This window comes from Elgaria multicarinata, chromosome 1 (genome assembly GCF_023053635.1).
Source record: "Elgaria multicarinata webbii isolate HBS135686 ecotype San Diego chromosome 1, rElgMul1.1.pri, whole genome shotgun sequence".
In the NCBI taxonomy this organism is placed as follows: Eukaryota; Metazoa; Chordata; class Lepidosauria; order Squamata; family Anguidae; genus Elgaria; species Elgaria multicarinata.
This window is the reverse complement of record NC_086171.1, coordinates 153,729,648-153,749,996: the sequence shown is the minus strand read 5'-3', so window position 1 is coordinate 153,749,996 and position 20,349 is coordinate 153,729,648. Positions and strand designations below refer to the sequence as shown.

At 40.6% G+C, this 20,349-nt stretch overlaps 1 protein-coding gene across 3 annotated transcripts in view; it reads right to left on the bottom strand.

Annotated features, from left to right (window-relative positions):
• Window positions 1-20,349, bottom strand: part of EIF2B3 (eukaryotic translation initiation factor 2B subunit gamma) — a 90,193-nt gene that overhangs the window by 55,266 nt on the left and 14,578 nt on the right. For all 3 annotated transcript variants that reach the window (XM_063118586.1, XM_063118595.1, XM_063118603.1), the window contains exons 4-5: window positions 19,296-19,455; window positions 16,944-17,055 (exon numbers count right to left, since the gene is read on the bottom strand). In XM_063118586.1, coding sequence (XP_062974656.1) covers window positions 16,944-17,055; window positions 19,296-19,455 — 272 coding nt within the window. The remainder of the gene's footprint in view (window positions 1-16,943; window positions 17,056-19,295; window positions 19,456-20,349) is intronic.

Sequence of the window (20,349 nt, the reverse complement as noted above, 5' to 3'; positions counted from 1 at the left end):
AGTGATGGAAAATGTATCGGAAAGGGACTGGAATCATGCAATTAGACATTTGATTTTATGGTTACACAATGGAGCAACATATTTAGGGATAGAATTAAGCACGAGGGCCTAAAAGGAACAAAACAGAAACCATACACCAACAGCAGCATGCTTAATTTGGATGAGATGATTGTTCTAGTTTTGCTCCTATTGCAGTTCTGCTATTTACACCTAGGGGCAAAGACTTGGGCTATAGTCTTCAAAGCTGTGTGATTAACATCACAATCCTATGTTTACTCAGAAGTAAGTCCCAATGTGTTCAATGGGGTTTACTAATTTGTAAGTGCATACAGGATTGTACCTTTAGGGTGCTCACATACCTGGGAGAAAGTCATATTGAAATCAATGGTCCTTTCTTCTGAGTAGACGTGCATGGGATTGCTCTGTCAGTCAGTAAATCCAACTCTTATACATATGAAAGGTTCTGTTAAAAAGGGCTCTTCCATGGACTTCACTGGTATGTTGCCTCCAATGGAGATGACCTCATGGAGCACACAAGGAACTTTGCATTGTAGCCATACATGTCAAACTTCTTCTGCTCAGAGAATTTAGGGTTATTTATAATTAACTGATATTCCTGGACTGTGGTAACTTAGCCACAGTGGTACAGCCATTGGTAGCCTCAAGACTGGGTTATTGTAACACACTCTATGTTAGTGACCTTTAAACCTGGTCCAAAAGTTGCAGCTGGTGCAGAATGCAGTGGCAAAGCTGCTAACTGGGGCCTCTTTTCAACAGCAAATTGCACCCTTGTGAAAAGAACTGCACTGGCTGCCAGTAAAAAACCTGGCCAAATTTAAGGTGTACATAAAGCCTAAATAACTTGCAGCCAGGCTACCTTAGGGAGCCCCTCACCCCTTACGTCCCTGCCCAATCTCTGCAATCATCAGAAGGAGCATTTCTGAGGGTGCCACCTGCTCCTCATATTCACTTCAGGAGCTCTTGCTGTAGACCATTTGGTGCTGCAACACTCACCCTCTGGAATACTTTACCAATTGATATCAGACAGGTCCCTAAAATTCTGACATTTACGTGACTTTTCAAAACCACAGGCTTTCCCTGAAGTTTCACCCAGCCAGCTATGGTTTGTAGCACATGGTAGATTGTGCAGTTTTCCTGCTGATTAATTTTTATTGTGTTTTATTGTTATGTTTTATTATTGTTCTGATTCCATTGCATTTTATGTTCACCACTTTAATACCTCTGGAAAGTGGTATACAAATTTGATTAAATAAATAAGTAAACCTCTGGGCTAATGCCCATAGAATGCCTTCCATTTAATTCACTGGTAGAACTAGAAGATTCACCCAAGTGTGGCAGCTACGGACACTAAAGAAACCCTTGGAAATGCAACCTTTTCTCTGGCCTGGTAAACTGGAGAATCTACAATTTTCATATTTTGCCGCCCCTCACAGGGCTGCTCAAATCCAATGCAGCTGCAAGTCACATTTCAACAACAACAAAATCCCATATGCATTCCACTAACTGCATAAAGCAGGAAACACCTCCCTTATTCAGGGTTGTATACCACAAAAAATAATGAGGTTTTTGTTTATATCTGAGCTTTAAGAGAGCAATTCCAGAAACTGCAAGTTTCTACATGGTAATATTGATTTAATTAGCCTGCACAGCACATTTTGTTTGTGTTAAAAGACCTCCAACACATTTATTAAAATGGAGTCATAAATGTTAACTGCTTGCTCAACTACTTAAAGATGACCAAGTGTGTGGAAGATACTTCAAACCTCTTTACAAGCAAATGCAACATGTTTTAAGTGAGTTCAAACTGTATTTAATTAAAAAAATTACCCAGTCAGTCAATCAGATCATACAACTCTTGCAACCCTGCCAACAATCAAATACAAATTAAAGTCATGAAAGAATTTCTGGAAGTACAAACCCTGCAGCACTGCAACTCTATTCCTGGCAAGAAGGACAATCTTCCCTGTTATAACAAATCTAGACAGCAACAGAATTAAAAGAATATTGCCCCATGGAGTTCAAACAAGTAGGGCTCCTCAGAGTTTGAGGCTAGATCTAGGATTAAACGTATCACACAAGCCAACAAATAAATATTTATTGGCCAATATTCAAGCCTCTTAATTATTCCCTAAATTTCTAATTTCCTTCTATTTCAGGGATGCAGAACTTCAGGCCCAGGGTAACAGTCTGGCCATGCCCCCTTCCCTGGCCTTACCTCCCCCCCCCCCCCCAGCACCAATTGTTTGGTGGATTCCCAGCTTTTGTGCCTCCCCCTCACCCCCACCCTAAAAAGATGACATGCCTCTCCTAAGGTTTAGTTACTAGCAGTAAGTGATTTACACTAAAATATGCTGGTATTTTGCCTCTGCCCATTTTGCCTTCAGTACCACCCATTGCTGAAATACGGCCCCCAAGAGCTTCTGTGAAATGGAATTTGGCCTCAGGCTGAAAGAGGTTCTGCACCCCTGGGCTATTTGATCCAGTACAGTGAAATTAAACTTGAGCACCTACAATGCTGACTGATAAAAATTATAATCCCCATAAAATATGGAAACTCAAAAAGCAACATGGAAACTCAAAAAGCAAACTTAATACATTAATAGGCAAATCTTCAAAAATGGTTATGTTTCCATGCCACTTATACCATGAATTATGGTTTAATACAGGGGCGGCAGAAGGTAGATTGGAATCTACTGGGAGGTATCTGGGTAATTTGCAGTAGATTGGCAAGGATTTCTGCCTCCAGAAATGACTCCCCGCTTCCACCCTGGGTCTAAATTATACTGCTGAAATTAAGAATGCATTTAGATGTTTGTGTGGATGAAGGGCTGGGAGCTCCGTGCAGTTCTGATACTAAGGTAAAAAACAAACTAACGTAGGCTCAGAATTAATTAATTCTAAGTGCATTTCTGAGATTCTAGGAAAAAAATCAAAGTAGATTCTGCAGGCCTGAAGTCTGTCCAAGCTGAATAAACCAGGATGTGAATGAGCTGCATACAGCCTGTTAATTTCAATCCTCTCTTTGCACAAGCCAGAAAAGGGAGATTTTCATATGTACCCAAACCAGGATTATCGTTTATTGCACCCAAACCAGGGCTTGCTGTTGGCTTATGAATCCTGGGTTCTATGGGTGCAACAAACCATAATTCCAAGTTTACACATCTACTGAAATTCTCCTTTTCCTGGGAGTCATTTACCCTTTCATGCAAAGCAGAAGTGAATGGCTGCATGCACCAGCAAGCTGCTCATTCATTCTAGTTTATTAAGCCATAATTCATTGCTTATAGTGATGTGTGAACATGGCCAATGTCTGCATGAGAGTCTCTTACTATAGTATTAAATGCTTCACTGTTATTGTCTCATGCCTATATGCACCTTTGCCTTTCATGAGTTTAGGGATTGGGGGAGATTTAAGGCAGGGTATGGGTATGCATCTGTGTGCGCACAAACACTGTGTTTTAAAACCAGCTGTGTACCCAAACTAACCCTGCTAACCATTGAGCTACCCACATAATGTTTAAAAGGGCAGGTGGAGAGAAATTTCTAGAATCAAAGAATAGTTGGCAGTTGTACAAGGTAGGAGATAAGAAAAACTGTAAATGGATATTATCTAATCTGTTTTTATGGTTTTAAATTTTGTATATCAGTTTTAATGTTCAGTGTTTTAATCTTTGTAAACCGCCCAGAGAGCTTTGGCTATGGGGTGGTATATAAATGTAATAATAATAATATTAATAAGCAGCACTGTGGGAATGAGGGCATTGGAGAACACCATAGATTTGAAAGAAAGAACAATGAGAATTTAGCAGGAAAGCCAAGACAATGGGCAGAACCAAAACACTTGAAAAAAAAACCTTGGGGGGTTGGGATCATTTCAAAGGAGAATGAAAACCCGTAATAGATTCCAAGCATGCAAAACAGATGGCGTGGAAGATCCATTACCAAAGTATTCTCTTTAACAGAGACTTGAGCTATTGACAAAATAGCATCAGGGCAGGGTGGTGCATGGGATGAAAGTTCAAGAAAACCCACATGACTCTGCCATCAATAAGTCACCAATATTATCTAGCTTTGCCATATTCTTTAAAAAAAAATTCAGAGAAGATATCAGAAACAAATCATGTACAACAAATACACACACACACACACACTGTGGTACTATAGCAATGAACAGAGAGTTTAGGATCTTCTTAAATATTGCCATGTGCTCAAGCTATACTGAAATAAAGAGCAGGATAGACATGTGCCAAGCACTAGCAGTTGTCAGGCAGTTTTGTTTTTCATTCTGCATCTTTGATGTTTTATTGTGAACACTTAGAACATGCAAGAGTAATTCAAGCGAGTATTATACACATACTGTACTAATTATATTAACACTAGCATGGAACATAGTTGTGGATAATAGACGAGTTAATAAGACATTTGAATGTTTTGGAGGTACTGACTAACACAGAATTGCTAGAGCCAAGCCTGAAGATTGATGTTATTAAGTAGGAATTGTACATAGTAAAAATGGAATGGTGTAGCAATTGCTTCCTGGGATAATTTTAAAAGGTAACATATAGTCCTGAAGTAGCAGTAGTGATATATTTTGTGGCATTAATCTCTCAGCATTATAAATGAACTGGGGAGGTCAATGCTCATGACATCTTAAAAGAGGGAGGAAATGAATACACACATTAGAATAAGTTATATGAGGTAAGATCACATCAGTCAGGAAAGGAGACTGACCTGTAAAGAAATTTTCATAGCTTTCAGCTCCATGTCCTATGCAGAAGGTCTGGACCAAGTTTCATTAAAGGTCAGAAAGGGGGATTTCATCACCTAAAGAGTGATATGTCGTCAAGACTAAGGGCCACATCAGAATGCAGCAGCTAATTTAGGATGACTAGGGGGTGCTTCTAAATGATGGTGCCTAGTGCTACCAATCAAAAGGCACTGTGCAGCTATTCCGTCTTTTCCTCCTTATCGAGGTTCCTTTTTGAAGAAAGAAAAAAGAGCCAGGAGTAATAGTTGGAAAACATGGGAAGATGGATGACCATCAATTCTTCGACTTCTCTCAAAAGCAAGTAAAGCCTTGCAATAAGTCCACATCTGGAAGCAGTAGCTTTCCTGTAGGGAGTCCATATAGCAGCTTCCATTGATGAATATACAAAGCATAGGGCAGGGCAAAGGGAATAGTGCTTCAGCACTGAAAGGAAGGTGGAAACAGGGCTCTCTAAGTTACAGAAGCTCACAGATTTGTCCTCCAGCTAGACATTGCCTCTTTGGGTAACCTTAGACATTATACAAAAGCACCGAAGAGATACATTTTCCACACATTCAACACCAAAGCAAAAATATCCAATTCTCCCTCCCAATGTATATCTAATGCATGTATCTCCCACATGGGAGAAGACTACGAGAAATCACTTTTGATGATACCAAAGAAAGAAAGATGCAAGAATCACTTGCGCATTCCTTTCCGGCACTTCTGAACAACATCTGGAGCCACCCTTTGGGGGGTAAACGAACACTGGGTTTGTGGAATAGGGACTCATGTTGTAATTGAGCAGAGATTCACAGTACTCTTTCCACTGCAAGACGGCTTTTTTCAGACACCTTGCAGAATATATCCACATGCACCACAGTAATACAAATGACTCATCCACCTTACAACAAGAGAAAGCCTTTCATCTAAGGTTTAAATTACACTTTCTTCATCTCTGTCTCTCTGGGTCATAAAATACTTTCAGATGTGTGATGACTGAAGTCAAACAACTGCCATAGGAAACAGGATTAAAAGACAAATCTTCTCCTTTGAGGGCTTTTGACAGCTTTCTTCTTCTCCCACCACACTCCAGACATCCAGTAGTTGTACAGAACTTCATTAAGAAACACACAACAAAGTTGTAGATGGCAAGCCAGAACTGGTGGATTCCGAATTATTAAATCTGGATATAAAAACCCTTGACTTGGCTCAATTATAAGACGGGCTTTGAAATCTTAAGTATTCCTATATTTTCCTCTGATTTCCAAGCCCTTAGTAAAGATTGGTTAGATTTCCGATGAGAAAAACACAACTGATTTTTCTGAAAACAATGAAAACTATGATTCAATCCTTGATTTCTAACAAGAACATGAGATATTCAATTCTCTACAATTATTCAGCTTTTGAATCAAGACTAGAAAGGAGTAGACCCATAGCACATACACAATGGACTAGCCCCAACAAATGCAAGCAATCTGAATTAGCCTCTCTTCTGTGAACCAGGGGTGGGGAATGTCTTCATGAGGGGATGGGACGGGATGACTGCCACCCATTGGGGCCTCCATGGACCATATGACTAAAGTAGCCATTCCTCATTCCTGCTGTTGGTTGGAAGATCAACTATGAAAAAAACCCACTGCACACTCACACAGCCTGATGATTGTCTACAATAACCCTACAAACTATTCCTCTAGCATGGAAAATGTTTATTTTTTAAATGGACTGGATTTTCCGAAAGTGGAGATAATCTGAATTTCTGACTGAAAATTTCGGTGGTGGCAAGATGAGCCATCTTTCATGCAAGTGGAGAACCAAAAGAGTAAGAAAGGGTTTTTTTTAACCCAGTCCTTTCTCGAAACACTCTGAGTTGAGAGGGTGAGCAAAAGTAAGGCTGACACACAGAAATAATTTTGACTCAACCACAGCTTCAGAGGTCTAGCCATTAGGATAAGAATAGAGCTGAATGTGGGAAGAATCCATTATTCTTTCAATAGCGTCTGGTGCAGCTAAATATGTGCTCACATACTCTCCTTCCTGAAAAGCCTAAAAAAATTCAATAGCTGCTAGGCCTGGGAAAGAGGTGTTCACTGAAATGCTAACACATGGGCCAGGCACAGAGCACTCACACTACCTGAGGAACAATATTTTTCAAGTACTCTTAAAAGCAAAGACTGCAGGAAGAAAGGAGTCTGAAGAGGCCCAGTTCTCAGGGGCTTTTTTTTACCCATTCTATTAGGGGGCTGCTCTTTGGGTGCAATTCTCCAACCATAGCCCAAGCCCATTCTATTGCAAGAATTGAAAAATGGGGCCCCTCTGAAAATAATCAAGCTTGCTGAAAGGTCTTTCCTGCACAAATAGCTTTAATAATAGCACAAAAAAGAAATTGGCATTTATTTATTTTTACCTAGATTCTAGTTGAAATTTATAGCACTACTGGCCTAGATTGTGTTATTACTGTTCTACCTGGCTGGGATTCAGAGTTTCAAGTGGGGAGCGCAAAGATTTTCAACAATGTTCCATGTATTTGGCTATAGCAAAAAGCAGCTTCTCCAGTGAATGTGGTGTTCAAAACCTAACACTTTAGAAATTAGTGACATCTACAGAAGAAGCTATGAAAGGCATCTGATGGTCTCTGGGCTGTTATAATGATAATTTCTATGGCACTTTTAAGCAAGCATGTCGTTTTGATATCTTTCATTCTCATGAAAGTTTGGTTAAACTCCTTTTCTTCTGCTCCTTACACTGTGAAGAAAAGGAAAAAAGACTATGGTGCATAAGAGGAGATGAATATAGAAGCTAATGACCAATAATAGCAAAAACAGAGAGTGGTCATATACCAGAAAGTTCCTTCATGTGCTGATTAGATTTTCCTCATGTGCAGTTGTAGTGGACGTGGAACATGTTATACATAGCCCCAATAGCCAACTAAACTGAAGTACATAATACTAAAGCCCAACTATTCCTATCTCCATTTCCTCCTCCTCCTCTTGTGTCAGTTTTTAGTTTGTAAGTCCTTGGGGTAAGGACCTGTCAAATCTGTTCTTTGAATCATGAACATAGATGGTGCCATATAAATACATACATCGATACTTTTTCTACACATAGATTATGAATGTGTGGAACAGACCGTAGTCTTGAGATATTTATCTGAACATTTATATTTCCACTTGACTAATCCAGAACCAGATTCTTGAAATGGCTTGTTCAGTTTCTTTCTCCTACAGAAGTACTTCCATGTTATTGAGGAAGTACTCTTAATTGTTGACAAATTAAGTTCAATGAGATATTAAGATAATGGCCACCAAATTGGACAAAAGTAGATGACCCCCCTTCCCCCCCTTCACTCCTAAACATCTTAAAACTATCTTTTAGTTATTTAGCCTGCCACTGCAACCTCTTAACAAAAAGGGAGGAAATGTGGTTATGTCCACACCCATTTCAGTCTGGCTTCAGGCCTGGGTTTGGTACTGGAATGGCCTTGGTTGGCCGGACAGATGACCTTTGCTGGGAGAGAGATGGAGGAGTGAGACACTGTTGGTACTCCTTGCCCTCTTAGCAGCTTTCGACAGCACCAATCATGGTATCTTACAGGAGCAGCTCCATGGGTTGGGTGCTAGAGTCACCATGCCGGCAGAGTCCATTGCAGAAAGTGGGATGAGGAATTGCTTAACTCCACTACATTTAAGCTGTGGGGTCCTGGAATGATCCATATTATTCCTTATGCTCTTTAGTATGTATATGAAGCTGGTAGGTCAAGTCATAGGGGATTTGGAGCAAGGTGGCATCAGTATGTTGATGACACCCAGCTCTATTTCTCCTTGGCATCCAACTTAGGTTAGGCTATGCAGATCCTGAATTGGTGTCTGAAGTCAGTAATGGGCCAGATGGGGTCCAATACGCTGAAGGTGAATCCCAACAAGACAGAAACCTGTGGTTAAGTGGTTCTCGTGTCTGGGAATTGGGTGCACAGCCTGTTCTAGTTGGGGTTCCACTCCCACTGAACAGGTGTGTAGCTTGGGGATATACCTCAATCCAGCATTGTCACTTGAGAACCAAGTGACCTTGATAGCTAGGGGTGCCTTTTACTAGCTTTGGCTAGTTTACCAGCTACAATCATTCCTGGTCAGGGATAGCTTGGCCATTGTGGTGTAGGTTCTGGCAACCTCCAGATAAGACTACTATAATGCATTGTACATGGGGCTGCCCTTGAAGAGGATCTGGAAGCTTCAGCTAGTGCAGAACGTAGCAGCCAGAAGTGGAATCAGTTACCTAGGGAGGTTGTGGGCTCTCCCACACTAGACGCATTCAAGAGGCAGCTGGACAAGCATCTGTCAGGGATGCTTTAGGGTGGATTCCTGCATTGAGCAGGGGGTTGGACTCGATTGCCTTGTAGGCCCCTTCCAACTCTGCTATTCTATGATTCTAAGTGCAACTAGCACAGCCTGGCAGAATCATATTACACTGTTTCAAAAAGAATTATCCTAGCTACCTACTTGTTGCTGAACCCCACTAATATTGGTGATGCTTAGATACTTTAACGCTCTAAGTCAGGGGTAGGCAACCTGGTGCACCCAAATATTTTGGACTAAAACTCCCATAATTCCTGACCTTGGTCATGATTGGTGGGGATTATGGGAGTTGTAATCCAAAACTTCTGGAGCAAGTTCCTTACCCATGCCCTAAATGTTTTGGTGGGCAAAGTCTCTGAAGGGGTGCTTCTTCCTATACTGGCCTGCTCATGAGTTAAGATAGTCAATGGAGGCATTTGATGAAGTACCCTCAAGTATGTGTCAACAAAGGACAGAGTCTTCTCAGTTCTGCACCCTATGGAACACCCTTCCCATAGAAGTGCGGCTGGTGCCAACATTGCATTTATTTTAGAGCTAGCTCAAGATCTATTTGTTCGCTCAGGCATTTTAATTGGTTGCTTTTGTATATTTTATTGTACTCGCTGCCTTCTATGTTCTTGGTGCTTTATTGCTTTATTTATATTTGTAAACCGCCCTGGTGTCAACAATGACATTGGGTAATTTTAAAATATTTTAATAGATAATGCAAAAAATAAAATTTGCTCTCGTTGTCTAATGTTAGAGCAATTCTGGTTGGGGATAAACTGAACAACAACAATTCAAAAGACAATTCAGTGGATTTTTCTAAATAAAAAAATTCTAAAAACATCACCAACAAAACCAGAATGCCTTTGATAACATCACAAGAAATCTGCAAGTTCTACAACATATTTCTTGCTGATATTTAATTTGCTTTTTCAACCTGTTGATGCTCAGTTGCACTACTGTGAGTATGTTGGCCATGCACTATTCCTTCAGCAGCCAATGTAGTAAGTGTAGCAAATTGGCATTATGTAACCCCACTTCGTTCAATCAATACCAAATGTCGCTAATTTTGAAAACAATGAGATCACTTTTGAGTGTTTTCAAACTGCAATGCATCTGTGAACTAAGTGATGAGGTTTAAGTAAGAGGTCTTTGAGGCCAAGGTTTCTTGGAGTAAGGCAAATCAATAGTAGTTTGCAAGAAAAAAAAATCCCACTGGTATTTCTCCGTAGCCAGCTGGAAAATGCTGTATTAAGGCACATTAGAGAGTTGCAGGATAGTAAAAGAAGCTGCAGAAAAAACTTGAGCTGAGTTTTCTACTACAAATCCTGCATCTCTTAAGGATTGAAGACATTTGACTTTTTTTTAGGAAGGAACACCCACATGCCTCATGCTCTTCTTGAAGTGCTTTATGTAATATTTGTTTCTCTATTCCTCTTCCTTACATTTGTCAATACATTTCCGACCAAGGCAGGGGTGTTAACTCGCTCTACATTCCAGGCTGCTTTGCGTCATGGAGTTCCACAGCCTATTGATGACTAACATATGCCTAACATGTGGCTGAGAAGTTTCAGACCGTGTTCAGACAGGCATGGATAACTCTTCTGACCTCTGACTCAGCCTTCTGTGCCATCCCAACAGCACAGTAAAATTATTCTATGTGGCTAGACAACGTAGGAACCGTCCACCAAGAGGGCTACTACACACATTCAAAAGACCAAAACTTTAAATAAACCCTAAACATACACACAGACACACATCATGGACTTTTAACAACGGGTCTAAAAGAAACACTTAGAATTACCAATTTTGAAATTCTCATCTAGGAATGTGACAGTGCTTTCCAGCCTCGCCATGTGAAATGTATGATTAATATCATTAAGACGTAGAGTCACACAGTTACGGATTAATGTAGCTAGAGGTCATCCAGTCCAACTGCTCCGCACTGAGCTAGAATCGATCATTTTCCAAATGTTAAAAGTTTTATTAACATCTACGTCAGTGGTTCTCAACCTTCCTAATGCCGCGACCCTTTAATACAGTTCCTCATGTTGTGGTGACCCCCAACCATAAAATTATTTTCGTTGCTACTTCATAACTGTAATTTTGCTGTTATGTAGCAAAAATTATGTAGCTCGGTTACTAAGACCATCGGAAATATGTGTTTTCTGATGGTCTTAGGCGACCCCTGTGAAAGGGTTGATCGACCCCCAAAGGGGTCGTGACCCACAGGTTGAGAACCGCTGATCTACGTTATGGAAAGAGGGAGAAATCAAGGTACATTATCACAGGGCTATTGTAAAACAAGGTGTATATTTATTAAATCTCCCAAATTACTCAAACAAGCAAGCCACATGACTTATTACAGAAAAGGAGAAAGTTTAAAAAATCAGTTGCAAATCTGGTCGGTTGGTGGGAGTGGATTCCTTACACAATTTAATACAAAACAATGTATGCAAAACAAACATACAACACACACACACACACACACACACACACACACACATGCTGTTAGTAGGTTATCAGGTATATTCCTAGGGGGAAAGACTCCTCAGAATGCCGGAAAAAGTGGGGCAACGCCACGTTGATGGATGATGCAGTGCTGCAACTTTGGAATTCATCCCCAGCTACGCCTACCAGGCTACATCTCGTTTCAGCTCTAGGCAGCCAGTGAAGACACATCTGCTCCACCAGGCCTTCAATTTCTCTGAGAGTTTATAGCTAATTTAAACAATTTAATGAGCTTTTGACTGTTTTTATGTAGTTTAACCTACTAAAGCTAGTTTCTAGCTTGCGTTCAGAACATTGCTTGGTTTTGGTACATACACAGCTGTTTGCACTTGAGAGGAATTTTTCTGGCATTCTTTTTATTGATCCAGTCTTCCCTGGACACTGCAGCATCCACAGAAAGGATCAACATGGGGCCAAAACAGCCTTCTCCGTCACCCCTCTTCAGGTATGCATGGATTTTAGAGGGATGCATGCACAACCTTCAGTTTGGCACGATGACCAGTGTATTGTGATCTACACATGCCAGAAGATGGGAACTCATTTAGCTCTATTGTGATCCCTTCTGAAGGCACAGCTGTACCCATGAAGACCGGATTATCGCCATAGTATTTTATCACTTCATTTTCTGTTTTCAAAGTGCCTAAATATGTCTGATACAGAAAGGCAGGGGAGAGAGAAAAATATCAACGTAACACAGTGCTTTCAGCCTAGAAGGATTTCAAAAAAGAAATGTGCCTTTTAGTTTAGATTTAGTGTGTTGTACAAACACTCATGATATTAACAGAACATTTTCCATTACTTTTTATTCTACCCATAATCCATCTTTGCAGTTAGCAATCATGTCTCTTGCTGCATTCAGACAAAATGTTAGCAGAATAAAAAAAGCAACATACTGAAAAGCAGATGAATGCCTAAGTACAGTGTTTCTCTAAGTTTGAGCTCCAACTCCTCTTCTAAACTTATTCCATCTTTTGCCCACACCCGCAACCCAGCAAAAATTATACACTAGTGGTGTAACGGTTACATTACCATATTGGTATAAGGCTGACGAAGCATGACCTACCCAACACGTTACTGTGAAGATAACATGGGAAGGAAGCATATATGCCATCATGATCTCCTTAGAGGTAAAATAGGAGGAAGAATAAATGGTCTCTTCTACAAACGAGAACACAGATATCCTTGCACAAAGTCTTGGGTATCCCAACCCATCTGAGTACCACCATGCTAGCTGGGAATGAAGGGAGCTGTAATCCAACACATATGAGGGCCACCAGGTTGGGGATGGCCAACTTAAAAATCTCTCCTACACTTCAACTTTTCAGGACAATTTCCTCTGAATATTTATATGGGACAGAAACATATGAAAAGCTCCTGTCCCAAAGCATATATAGGCACGCGCACACAAAATTCCTTTATAGTCAGCAATCAAACATGGAGAAGAGTTCCATAATCATGCTAGTTATGGTAAACATCGGGGGGAGAGGTGGAGAGAATCCACTGTTTCTCCCAAAAAGAAAATTCTTTTCGCTCTTTAACATGCCTGTTTTGCTAGATAGCCCCTTTCTAATCAAGATGATTTACGATGCCTTGGAGGAAGTGGTAAAAACCTCAACGTTGACATAAAACCCCAAATTAACCTGAAATATGTACTTTATAGGAGCTACAATATGTTATGGAGTTATATTATAAAAGGTAAATAGGAGTCGAGTTGGCTTTCAGAAAGAGAATTTCATGAGGACCATCGTAACAAAAAAAGAAATTGCAAGTGAATCTATTTAGGATCCATTCATTTAAAAAATAATAATCAATTTTAAAGTTGCATGAATCAGAATTATCAGTGTACTAACCATTTTTTTGGTTCATAAAAATGTGCTTTCTTCCTACAATAAGAACTTTAGGAGGACTAATTTTTACTTGCACCTTAGCGTGAGACACAGAAAAAACGGAAACACAACCACCTCCTTTGCATGTATGAGAGTAAAATCTTCTAACACAAGACTGCCCAGTCACTTCAAAGTGGTTCTTGCGATTACCCCGTACATTTAGGAGGTATTCCTTTCTGAATGAGGTAATGAGTAGTCCGGATTGTCACTGTGATTTATTAGCACATCCTCTCGAAGCAGCGCTGCACCTGCATTTGCACAGATGGAACACCCACGAAGGCAGATGGTTTATTGGGGACAGCTCAGCCTCAGAACAACCCACAGCGTTTTAAAAGGAAATGCTCCAAATTTAGACCTGCTCCAACAGGTGTCTTTTACTGTCTTTCTTTGTGCGACCATAAATGTCTAAGGTGAGGCAAACAATTCCTGGCTCGTAGTAATCATTCTTTGAAAACAAATACATCAGCCCCTCCACCACCTTTGAAGGGGGAAGGAAAGCCAATGGAATTCTCATTATTTGTCCAACCCCATGGCTTGCCAAATGCTTAGAGAGATGGGGGCTTGAAGCAAGGCTTCAAAGTACATACGAAATGCCCAGATCCAAACATCCATCTCACTTCTATCCTCAGGGTTTAACGTCAGGCTATTTTAACACTTCTTCCTTTGGCACAAGTTACGTGTTTATCCAACACTTAGGTCAGCTTTTAGATAAGGATTCTTTTATCTCAGCTAACTGGTACATCTAAAACTTGGCAAGTAACAATGGAAATTAATAGGGTCAGTGTAAATATGGAATTAAGTTTTCCTATGGCACAAAGGCGGAACTGGCATTAGCTCAATATGGTATACATAAAAAGGACTTAATCTCTTTCATGACACTAGAAGCTCCACTACACAGACTTCTTGGATACAGAGTGTCCTTTCCTTGAAGGCACTTGGAATCAAATTGGATATCTTTGAAGGAAAAACCAAGTTTTTACTGTTACCCTCAACTCATGCATAGCTAGGAATTTAAGTGACTCTACTGTCTGAAAACTAAAATTAGGGAATATGAGAGAAGAGATAGATACTAGCAAAAGCCAGGGAGTAAAATAAATTAAGGTGTGAGCTGCTATCCGGTAGAGATTGCAGAACAGAAATGGGCTGGGTTAGCTAGGATCCTCTTCTGAGAAGAGGGAAATAAGGGGTGAGAACAAGGAGTTGCGGGGGCTCGTGCCAGAGGCAAGGGAGCAGGCTGGTGTCAGCCCTTGGTCACTTTAAGCCACAGAGTTTAGTAGTCAAGGAGTTGAGAGTATAAATTTTATCTATGAATGTAAGATTTGTGCAAATCATTTTTTCAGAACCTGGATTTCAGAAGCTGTGGATTAATCAGATACCTCTATTTTAAATATTATTTCTGAGCTCAAAGGACACCAGAACAATACTGGTATCTGAGTAAACACTGCAAATGCTTCAATTTTCCAAAATTTGTTTTCATCCAGGAAAACAACAACTGGGCTCTCCCTTCACCCACCCAAGCCCAGAAATTTAAAATCTAGTTCAGGATTACCAGGATGGCTAGATGTGCTTGACTATTATGATTATTAGCATATCATAATTCTGACAGGCATGGTCTCTTCCATCAGGATAGCAGTTTCTAGAGCTGATCACCCTATTCTCTCTCCCTTATCTAAAAAGGACACCTCATGAATAACTTTCCCTTGTATAAACCTACCCACATACTAATATTTTCTATAAAGACCTGGCTCCATGCTCCCCTTACACTGCAAGTGCAGAAGGCGATAATGTAAGGGAGAGCCTGTACAGTACTGTGTGCTATTCCTGCATGTCTCTTAGAGGAATTACTGCAGGAATCAAAAAGGGAGGTGGTTTTTTTAAGGAGAACACAAGGCACCTGGAGGACTCTATACACTGAGCCTAAAATCAGAGTATTATTCTTGTTTACACGTACATGACTTATGCAAATATATGTATTCTGACTCTCTTCTATGGAGTCTTCAGTAGAACTATTATTCATACTCAAAGAGTCTGAAAAGAATAAGAGATAAATCAGCTGATACTACTGGTTTTGCAATGATAGGGTGGACAGGGGTTGTGGCCCTCCAGATGTTTTGCCATACAACTTCCGTCATGTCTCACCATTTGTTATGCTGGCTAGAGCTGATGGAAGTTGTAGGCCAAGACATTTGAAGGACCACAAGTTGCGCATCGCTGGCAAATGGTAAACAAAGATGGAGAAATTGGTGTAGTAGCAGGAATGGTTGTTCTCCCTATGCTAGTTGTGTGCCATCTTGTAGACCTCTAAGCAACTTTCAGTTCCATTAACCATGTGAACAGTTCTGGTCACCACACCTCAAAATAGATACTGTAGAATGGGAAAAGGTGCAAAAAAAAAAAAAAAGGGACCCATATGAGAAACGATTAGAACATCTGGGACTGTTTAGCTTAGAAAAAAGGCAAGTACAGAGAGACATGATAGAAGTGTACAAAATTATGCAACGTCTGCAGAAAGTGGATAAGGAGACATATTTCTCTCTCTCTCATATAATAATACAGCCTGGGGTCAACCCATGAAACTTACTGGTGGGAGATTTAGGACAGATAAAAAGAAATGCTTCATCACACAGTGCATTATTAAATTATGGTATTCACTATCACAAGATATAGCGATGGTTGCCAATTTGGATGGCTTTTAAAGGAAATTAGACAAATTCATGGAGGATAAGGTTGTCCATGGCTACCAGTCATAATGGCTATACTGTATGTTACTTCCAGCATCAGAAGCAGTATGCCTCTACATACCAGCTGGGGAATCTGAACAGGAGGGTGCTATTGCATATGCCATATGTATGGACTTCCCACAGCTGGCCACTGTGTGAAAAGAATGCTGTTCTTATGTTATCCTTTTGGACTGGCTGAGTAGGTTAGGAATTGGGGGCAGCACATTACTTCAACACCTTTGACTAAAAGCACCCAAAGAAAAGTATATAAGTTAAGAGGGAAAGTGTGCAATCTGCTCAGTTGGCGGATCCTGTTTTTTCTGCTGCATTATGTTTATATCTCGATGCATTAGTGTGTTTTAGATTATGATTTTATGGTTTGTCATCAATTGTTATAGATTATTTTAATTTGTTGTGAGCTGTCTTGAGAGAGTTAATCCTGGAAGGCAGGCTGCAAATAAATAAATGTAAAGATTATACAGGTCACACAGACTTGAGATTTGGGGGAGAGTGCAGAATTTTGATTAATTTTAATTTTTTTAAAGTACAAAATATACACATAGCCAGTCTATGTGCCCACAGCTACCTACAGGTGCTACCTTTCACCTCGGCAATTGGTTCTTTACCTTTCAGTCCTTTTAACAACCCTATTTGATTTCAACACATTTGAGCATATCGTCCTACTCTGGTAAAAATAGCTGTAAAAAGTCCCAAAGCTTACTTTTGAAGGATGGATCTCTTAATGACAATTTCTTCATCTAGATCTGCTTCGTTGGCCATGAAGAGCAACCTCTTTCCTGAGTCATCCACTCCGATGAAGTCACGCTGCTCCACTGAAGTAGAAAATCATAACACAACCATTTTACAGCCCTGCTTAAATGCTATCTAATGACAGCAGGGCTGGTCAGCATTCTACCTGAATCATAGCATACATAAATGTCAGCACGCTTCACTCATCAAAGATGAGAGCATTCCTGAAAATTCTGGAACACACATGCCATGCAGGAGAAGAAGCAAAGGAAGACCAGGATACTGATCTGTGGTGTGGCCCCTACAAACTAGAATTTGAAAGATACGTGCAGAGAATTGCAAGCCCTCCCCCAAACCTGAGTGAATTTCAGCACTCATCTCATATTTTTGCACTCATATTTGTATTACTGTTTCAAAATGTACTTTATGAAGAATCAGAAATAGACGATGTCCTCCCAAGCAGCTTTCCTCTCCAAACAGCGGAGAAATTTATTGCTTCATACAAGACGATTCCTTAACAGTAAGACTCCTGGACACATGCTAGGGACAAAGGCTGCGGTGACCAGAAAAAAATCCAGAACCAAGTCATCTCTCTTTAAAAGTGACAGTATCAAGGTTAGAGAGCAGCCAGGAGGGTATAAGCAACAAGGCAGCAGCAGTTTTATTCAGGAGAGACTGTATCCCTGTTCAGGTGTAGATCCTGAATGAGGTATACAAACACAAGTAAGAGATATGGAGCTCTGCATGCAGACCGCACTCCTATGTCCCTGCATGCTCTACTCCTTCCCCCTCAGCCCCTGATCTCCTCATGTTGAGCAGGGAGGCCCAAAGAGGGCCTCAACCCACGTTTGATTAAATGCGAGTAGAACTCCCCTGCTTTATCAGGGTCCTGATCATAAAGAGTTCCCAACCTTGTCGCAAGATCTTCAGATCTTGTGACAAGGTTGGGAACTGAGCAGGGAAGGCCCAGCATGAATCAGGATGTAGGGTAGGGGCCAGGGCCAGCGTGTGCAGCTATGTGCACCTTAGTCATGTTTATATATCCTGTTCACACTTAACACCCAAACAGGGCTTGAGTTTCTTCTATCCAAGCAGAAAAGGGAGACATAACCTATATAGGTACTCAGTTTAAATTGTCACTATAAACATCATGAAGCAAAACACCATATTGGGCAGCTATTGACCTAGTTTGGATGTGACAACCCAGAGGTTTTTTAAGGCCTGGGTTGTCACAAATGAAAAGAAGCAAGCGTACATACTGGTTTCTGCCACCTGACTGCAGCCACTGCAAACGGAACGAGCTTAACAATCCAAGGATGCTCTGTCCCTGAGCTGTTTAGAGTTGCATGCGAATGGTGAATTATGGGTTGTAGCCCAGAGTTGGGACCTGGGGATTAACCATGGGTTCCAAGTCTGGGTTGTCTCTCCGCCTATAACCCTGAATTCTTGGTCTGCATGCAGTGGTAAACAACCAGGGACAGAGTGCCCCAAGCTGTTCAGCTCCTTCTGCTTACAGCAGCAGTGAACAACTGGCAGCAGCCAGAGCACTTGCTTAGTTCCGCTCATTAGTAAATAAACAGGGCTTCAAAAAATCCTGGTTTGTTGTGGCCTGTGAACTGGGCTGTTGCACAATTTGCAACTGGTATTGAATTATTTATTTTTCCTGATTCTGTAATCAGGCCAATTCAAATTTTGTACCAAATAATTAAACATCCTGCAACAAAGAATGGAGTAGAAGCCTCGGATCAGGACATAGTACAAGAGTAAGAGAAACGTCTGTTGCTGACAGCAGGCTTTACCTCAGCTGGTCACAGGACCTGAAATGTCCTTTACTCTATGAGGAGATATTGTTATCAGAACAACATGGCGATAACACCCAAGACTATAAACAGGTATCGGCAGACAGCTGTAGAGATGATCTGGCGTACATTCCAGTTTGTAGATTCTGGGCAGTATCCTATAATGACGCTGCGCTTTCACTAATTCTGTTGCATCAGTGGAACAGACAGCTAGAGCAACAGGATCTAGCAGTTCCTGAAATAACACCGGAGATTAGCAGAAATGCTCATTTCCAGAATAGGACATGTCAGTGGACCTCCCTTCTGTGAGCTCCCCTGACCTACCCAGTTCCAGAAACAAGTGTTGTCACTCATTTCTGCAGTAGTTCTTGTTGTGCTAGTGGCCTCTTCCGCTAGTGCAGCAGCAGTACAACATACTGCTCATTGATTGGATTTTTTTTTGGAAATGTCATATTCTTCAACAGCTGTCAATTCCTGTGAAAAGTGCAGCAATCAGGATTCCAGAATAAAGAGTACCCACTTACCTAGCTTTTTCTTCCCTTTTTGTCCTGGTACAAGCTCTGTTGGTTCATAAGCTTTCTTCATTAACATAGAGAGTGTGGCATCATGAGCTCGAAATAAGTCCACTACTTCATGAAGAGCAACATCTGTAATCAGATCGCAACTCAGAACCAACACGTCTGTCTGTTCAAAACACAGAAGGAAAATACATATATTATAATAATACATACACACTTTTTCTCCTTCTGAAATGTGAATATTAAGGAGAAGGCAATGTGGGAGGACTTCTCAGCAAGTACTGCTAAGCATTTTTATCTAGCATCTACATCCAGCTACCAGTTACAAATGGAGCGTTTCACAAAGCCATTTTGACCGTGATACATGCACCGTTACAGCACACAAATCTTAAATAATGGTTTTCATTTAACATATTTCTGTTGTCAATACATAATTTAGAAAGGACCAGCTAAACTGCACAATTAACCATCCTCACACCACCTCTTATTGGGTTGCAGAACACTAGCAATGTACACAAGTTCATAGCCATCCATTGTTAAAGTTCTGTCATTGTCATTGAGTAAGCATGTATAGGATTACAGCCTTAGAGAGGTTTATTTTAAAGAGTTCCTGTTAAATGAGGCTCAGAAAATATACATTATTCACTATATGAACTTGCAGTGTGACCCCAAGAAATAGCTGGGCAGGGGCAACTGGTTGGTGGGGGAAGAGATGTATGCTCACACGTTACACAAGCATCTGGAAGATCCTTTACCATATACACACTTGCTCTGAGACATAGGGGTAAATAAAACAAGTGTACAACCTATGCCATATTAAAATTAAAGAGCAATGAGCTACCATTATACAGTTTTGTTGAGCATGACACAATATTCTCCACAAAATTAAGCACCCAATTTGGCCTCTCTCTGCATCACCTACATTCTGAAGTAGATTCTTGGATAAGAACACTTGGAAATATTTGTTATTTAAACATATAAACACTTTACCATGCAGATATAACTCCACTTAACTCAAATTAAGAGGATACTTCAGATTACTCCTCCCTAGGGGTATTTA